This window comes from Galeopterus variegatus, unplaced genomic scaffold, assembly GCF_000696425.1.
Source record: "Galeopterus variegatus unplaced genomic scaffold, G_variegatus-3.0.2 Scaffold14247, whole genome shotgun sequence".
In the NCBI taxonomy this organism is placed as follows: Eukaryota; Metazoa; Chordata; class Mammalia; order Dermoptera; family Cynocephalidae; genus Galeopterus; species Galeopterus variegatus.
The window spans coordinates 1,609-8,761 of NW_007740358.1; the positions used below are offsets into that span (position 1 = coordinate 1,609).

Consider the following 7,153-nt stretch of genomic DNA (forward strand, 5'->3'; position numbering starts at 1 on the left):
TTTCTCAGCTGTAAAATGAAGCTATAGGAGGACCGTGGAATAGGACCCGTGTAAGGTGTTTAACAAACATTGCCAATCATTCTCCTGTGGTCTGGTGGATCTCTAGCTGTAGTTTACCCCCTCTGTCTAATCACTGAAATTGTATGTTTGTACTTTTGCTATTTTCCTGTTTATTAAAATAGCTGGAGGCTGCTCTATTTCACCATCCTGAGGTAGTTTTTTCTGAAGCTTTTTTCAAATTTGCTTTATAATTTTTCTAGCTTTTTTTTAAAAATGATGAGTGGTAAGAGGATCTTAACCCTTGACTTGGTGTTGTCAGCACCACACTCACCCAGTGAGCAAACCAGCCATCCCTATATGGTATCTGAACTGGGGCCTTGGTGTTATCAGCACCACACTCTCCTGAGTGAGCCATGGGCGGCCCTAATTTTTCTAGCTTTTTGAGTTGAATACTTATTTCTTCCTTTTTTCTAAGTAAAAGTAAAAACATTTTGTGTCATAAAATTGCCAGCAAATACCAATTTGGCCATGTTGCATGTGCACAGTGTTGTCATTCTTGTGACTTTCTGTGTCATCTGTAACTGTGGCTCCAATTTCTTCATTAACTTAGGAATTAGTAGTGCTTTTTTTCTTTTCCATGTGGCTAAGAATTGTGTTTACTGTGATGTCAGCTAAACTCATATTTTTATGCCATGGCTTTTAAGAAAATGGGAAATATATGATTTCTACTTTGGAGACATACCAAATTTTTTTGTGTTGTTACAGATCACTTTCCAAATTTTCTAGGGGCACTATAAACAAAGGTATTTTTTTCAGGGTACTGAGCTTAGTAGGCCTCAAACCAACATTGCAAATTATGTTACTTGGATATTCTGTGCCTTATTTACTTCTACCCATGAGGCCTGTCAAGCAATGAGATGTGTATGAAAGTCTGCTGCTGTTGCTCTATTTCTGCTTATTTCTCCTACACTAAAGTCAGGCTTTTGCTGACTCTTTGTTGAAGTTATATTACTCACTAAAAGGTTTACAAATGAAATGGACCATCTGAGGTCTTGAATTTTACTTGATCAGATATTAATTCTGAAATCATGCTTTCTTTTTATTTGTCTAATATATCTAAACTTAAGCTTGTAATTTCAACCTGAGTTGAGGTTTTTAGTTCTGTATCTTGTAGATATTATATAATGTCTTCTTTTTCTCATAAGTTGGGAGTCTTTTTCTTTTGCCAGGTAAGTTTATACCATTTACATTTATTATTATAAGTAATATTTTTTCTTATTCTAGTCATTGTGTTTAGTTTTATATGCTTTCTTTTTATTTCCTTTATTTCTATATTCTTTTATTGTTCTTTCAAGACTATAGAATCTACATTCTTTTAAATACTACTACTTAGGGGCCGGCCCGGTGGCGCACTGGAGAAATGCGCCGCTTGGGAGTGTGGTGGTGCTCCTGCTGAGGGTTCGGATCCCACATACAGACTGGTTCCCGCTCACTGGCTGAGCGAGGTGCGGGCGCAGCGCCGAGGGTTGCGATCCCGTTGCTGGTCCCGGTCCGGTACGGGCGATCTTATCTTCTTCTAGGCTTTTCTTCACATATTTAAACCCAGTTTCTCTTTTTTATTACATGATTATTTTCCATTACATATCTTCTCATTTAACAAGGATTGACATTCACATTTTGTTTTGTAGCTATATTGACAACACTTGCTAGAATTAAATGCTATGTGTTTGTTTTTCTTCATTGCCAGTCTTTTTATGCTGTGATAGTCTTGGTCAGAGATTGTCATTTTATCTGAAGTTAATAGCTGTGACATTTTGAGTTTCATATTGAGGAAGGGTTTGTAAGTCCTACATTCAGAACAGGTGCTTATGAAGACTGTCTCTCTGTTACCCTCATACATGAATAACTATAGGTATGGACTCAACATTCTGCAGATGGTCACCAACTTATGACAGTCTGACTTACAATTTCTTTACTTCAGGATGGTGTGAAGTGATATACAACCATTCTGTTTTTCACTTTCAGTATAGTATTCAATGAATTACATCAGGTATTCAACACTTTATTATAAAATAGGCTTCATGTTAGATGATTTTGCCTAACTGTAGGTAAATGTAAGTGTTCTGAGCACATTTAACATAGACTAGGCTAAGCTGTGATGTTTGGTAGGTTAGGTGTATTAAGTGCATTTTTGATTTATGAGACATAATCCCACCATAAGTCAAGGAGCATCTGTAGTTTTATACCTTTTATCCCTCTGTAGTGGTTCCTCTGTTATATACTGGACTAATTTTTTGATGAAAACTAAAGCTAACCCAATTGATCTTCCATTTTATGTAATATGTTCTATTCTCCATAGATGCTTTTAGGATTATTTTTCCTTGAAGTTCTAAAGCTGGCTATGATTTCCCCTGGTATCTGGCAATGCTGGTGCCTTTATCTCCTTAAAACCACCTGAGCTCTCAAGCCAGTTGCTGCCATCCCTCTTAAATCCTGCTGATTTGTAGTGACAAAAGGATTTCCAGATCAAGATTCCATCAGCCATACATCCCACTCACACCCTAGCCCTCCTTTGTCATCCCTCATCCCTCACAGTCCAGAGGACCCCGAGGTCCAGATCCCACCCTCCCTGTCCTCTGAGCCACAGTGCTCACTGCACACCAGCATGTAAGCCTGTTTTCTGAGCTCTCTCTCATCTACCTTGGGCAGGAGGCTGGTGGCATTCTCAAAGACTCTTGGTGCTTGGCTGACTTCACTGTCTTCCCGTGTCGTGAAGTTTCCCTCTAGTTTCACATTTACTAAGTGATTCCTCTGGGGTTTAAGGATCAAGAGGAGACAGAAGAGGGAGCAGGTGGTTGCAGTGGTGAAGATTAACAGGTGCCTTTTCCCTGTCTGCCGTCTTCTGCTGCACTGCCTCAGTTTCAGCAGACTCTTTTCATTCATTTATGTTTCCCAATTACATTCATTCATCTAAGGTTTGTGGTGTCCCCACTGTGTCCTGGGAATTGTTTTTGGCGTTGCGGGTCTGGGTGAATGAGGCACAGTGCCTGCCTTCAGAAGTGTGCAGTCTAGCAGGTAGGAAGCAAGAACACAGGCGATCGGCGGGAGGAGTGCTGTGATGGGGCAGGTGTGGGGGAAGGAGCCCAGAGACTGGCCACAGCAGAGAAGCCAGAAGTGGGCGTGGGCTGAGGGAACGATACGTCCATGTCCATGATGTACCCTAGTGTGATTTAAATTTGTTTTGTGTTTTTCAATACATTAGCAAAAAAGCTGTTTTATTTTATTTCATGAATTCAACTCCTGTACATACTATTGCTACCATTTGTGGGATGGCTGCTGCATGCCAGCACTAATGAGGTCCTTTAACAATTCTCTATTTTTTCCTTTGCATTTTTCTCTAAAAATCTGTTAAATTCATACCAGTTATTTAGAGTCTTAATAATTTTCCTACTTATTCATGCTGTGGTACATGCTATGAATATATTTCCATTCCATCTTTCGTTTAGGTTTTCTTTTCCGTAATGACTTCACTGTCTTCCCGTGTCGTGAAGTTTCCCTCTAGTTTCACATTTACTAAGTGATTCCTCTGGGGTTTAAGGATCAAGAGGAGACAGAAGAGGGAGCAGGTGGTTGCAGTGGTGAAGATTAACAGGTGCCTTTTCCCTGTCTGCCGTCTTCTGCTGCACTGCCTCAGTTTCAGCAGACTCTTTTCATTCATTTATGTTTCCCAATTACATTCATTCATCTAAGGTTTGTGGTGTCCCCACTGTGTCCTGGGAATTGTTTTTGGCGTTGCGGGTCTGGGTGAATGAGGCACAGTGCCTGCCTTCAGAAGTGTGCAGTCTAGCAGGTAGGAAGCAAGAACACAGGCGATCGGCGGGAGGAGTGCTGTGATGGGGCAGGTGTGGGGGAAGGAGCCCAGAGACTGGCCACAGCAGAGAAGCCAGAAGTGGGCGTGGGCTGAGGGAACGATACGTCCATGTCCATGATGTACCCTAGTATGATTTAAATTTGTTTTGTGTTTTTCAATACATTAGCAAAAAAGCTATTTTATTTTATTTCATGAATTCAACTCCTGTACACACTATTGCTACCATTTGTGGGATGGCTGCTGCATGCCAGCACTAATGAGGTCCTTTAACAGTTCTCTATTTTTTCCTTTGCATTTTTCTCTAAAAATCTGTTAAATTCATACCAGTTATTTAGAGTCTTAATAATTTTCCTACTTATTCATGCTGTGGTAGATGCTATGAATATATTTCCATTCCATCTTTCGTTTAGGTTTTCTTTTCCGTAATTTAATTTCTATGTTATTTTGGGAAGATATGTGTTTCTAGTATTATCCTGTAGTTTTTCATGCAGTCTTTGGTCTCGTCATTATTCAATACATTACCATAATTGAAATTTCTGCCAGACCCGTCCTGTGAAAATTTAGGTTGCTGCCCAGTCTTTTGCTTATTAATTTAAATATTTGCTTTAAGTTGGTCAGACCAGCCTATTCCCCATACCTCTGTATTTCTTTCGTAGAAGGCATTCTCTGCCTTTTCTTCTGAGGAATTGTTTATTTTGTGACCTTTCGATATGTGTTTCTAGTATTATCCTGTAGTTTTTCATGCAGTCTTTGGTCTCGTCATTATTCAATACATTACCATAATTGAAATTTCTGCCAGACCCGTCCTGTGAAAATTTAGGTTGCTGCCCAGTCTTTTGCTTATTAATTTAAATATTTGCTTTAAGTTGGTCAGACCAGCCTATTCCTCATATCTCTGTATTTCTTTCGCAGAAGGTATTCTCTGCCTTTTCTTCTGAGGAATTGTTTATTTTGTGACCTTTCATCTTATTGCCTAGTAGAGTAGTGTCAGAAGGCAACCAGCAACTATATCTATCCGCCTTAATAATTCCAGATTTCTAGCCCACACCTAAACGGGTTCATTTTTTCTGTTGTTGATGTCTCATGGGAAGAGCGATGGCCTTGGTGACAGAAGATGCAGATCTGTGTCCCGGTGCTGCCGCTACCTTGGGTAAGTCCGTGAATCTCTTCTTTGGGCCTCAGACTTCCCATCTGAAAATGGAGATGTAAACCTTGTTTTCCAGCACTGTAGCGAGTACTACAGGTGGTTCATGCAAAAATGCTTGGCGCGTGATCAGGACAAGGATATCCTTTGTCCCACTGAGTCTGGCTCTGGGGGATGTCCACAACGGGCAGCCACCAAACTGTCCTGGAAACAGACAGTGTATACGACCCCCCGAGTCCATCCCACCTCTCACACCCACCCCACCTCTCGCTCCCACCCCACCTCTCACTCCCACCTCATCACATTTGCCGTGTGCTGAGCAGATGGCTCCTTCCTCAGTTACAGGCACCTTGGAATGTTCTAGAATTCCTCCACTCTGCTGCCCCAGCCACCTTCCTGCCGTCTGCTTTCTCTCTTCCAGAACTGTGTTGAAGTCTCTCCCTTGCTGATATAAACCTCTGTCTACAGAGATAGAAACATGACCACTTTCCTGCTGATCCTGGAGACGCCTGGCCGTGTGGGCATGCCTGGGACAGGTCTGCTGACCTGGACCTGGTCCCCACCCCCCACCATCCCAGGAGCCCTCCTGGTATCACTTCCTCTTATAAAATCAACTTGGGAACCAGGAAAATGGTTAAATATGTACTAATTTAGAAAGAATGTGCCAGACACCAAACCGCAGACCCAGATGACCTTGTGCCTTGTGCCTGGAGGAGAACAGGGTGCAAAGAGCTCTGGGCTTCCTTTATTGTTATTAGATTCCTTGAGAACTCCAGATTTAAAAAAAAAAAAAAGTTGATACCATTTCAAGATCACTGTGGGATAGCTGAAGGGGGAGGTGTGCAGGGTATTCCAGAGACGTAATCTAAGAGTGACCTAACACATACACAATCTGGTGTAAAATGCTTACCTTGGAGATGTGCTTCTGTTCCTCCCAGATGATTGCAGGAGCCATGTGTCCCACCTTTGGTCCCAAACCCACCCTGAAGGTTTAGCTCTGCTTTCTCTCCTCCCCACTGTCCCTCAGCCCTTCACGCTTGTGCACTGATGTTTTGCAGGCCTGTGACCCCGAGGACAGGAGGATGAGGGGGGAGAACATCACCAAGGTCGGCACGTTCATCCTGGTGGGCTTTCCCACGGCCCCCAGGCTCCAGTATGTGCTCTTCCTCGCCTTTCTGCTCACCTACCTCTGTGTCCTGGTGGAGAATCTTGCCATTGTCCTCACCGTCTGGAGCAGCTCCCCCCTCCACAGGCCCATGTACTACTTTCTGAGCTCCTTGTCTTTCTTGGAGATCTGGTACGTGTCTGACATCATCCCCAAGATGCTGGACGGTTTCCTCCTGCAGCGGAAACGCATCTCTTTCGTCGGGTGCATGACCCAGCTCTACTTCTTCAGCTCCCTGGTGTGCACCGAGTGTGTGCTCCTGGCCTCCATGGCCTACGACCACTACGTGGCCATCTGCCACCCCCTGCGCTACCAAGCCATCATGACCACGGGGCTATGCGTCCAGCTGGTGATCTTCTCCTTCGTGAGCGGCTTCACCATCTCCGTGATCAAGGTGTCCTTTATCTCCAGCGCCACATTCTGTGGCTCCAGTGTCCTGAACCACTTCTTCTGCGACATTTCCCCCATCCTCAAGCTGGCCTGCACAGACTTCTCCACCGCAGAGCTGGTGGATTTCATCCTGGCCTTTCTTATCCTGGTGTTCCCGCTGCTGGCCACCGTGCTGTCCTACGGACACATCACCCTGGCTGTCCTGCGCATCCCCTTGGCCACCGGCCGTTGGAGAGCCTTCTCCACCTGTGCCTCCCACCTCATCGTGGTCACCATCTTTTACATGGCCTTGCTTTTTATGTATGTCCGGCCCCAGGCCATTGATACACGGAGCTCCAACAAGCTCATTTCCGTTTCGTATACGGTCCTCACCCCTGTCTTGAACCCTTTGATCTACTGCCTGAGGAACAAAGAATTTAAGGATGNGCCACTTGGGAGTGCGGCGGCGCTCCCGCTGAGGGTTCGGATCCCACATACAGACCGGTTCTTGCTCACTGGCTGAGCGAAGTGCGGGCGCAGCCCCGAGGGTTGCAATCCCGTTGCCGGTCCCGGTCCGGTACGGGCGCGACACTGAGGGTTGCGA

At 44.3% G+C, this 7,153-nt stretch overlaps 1 protein-coding gene across 1 annotated transcript in view; it reads left to right on the forward strand.

The window, feature by feature from the left end:
* The first annotated feature begins 6,095 nt into the window (after positions 1-6,095).
* Positions 6,096-7,153, forward strand: part of LOC103581908 (olfactory receptor 6B3-like) — a 4,569-nt gene continuing 3,511 nt past the window's right edge. The window contains exon 1 of the mRNA XM_008563622.1: positions 6,096-7,007. Within this exon, the coding sequence (XP_008561844.1) occupies positions 6,098-7,007 (910 nt within the window). The 5' untranslated portion in view covers positions 6,096-6,097. The remainder of the gene's footprint in view (positions 7,008-7,153) is intronic.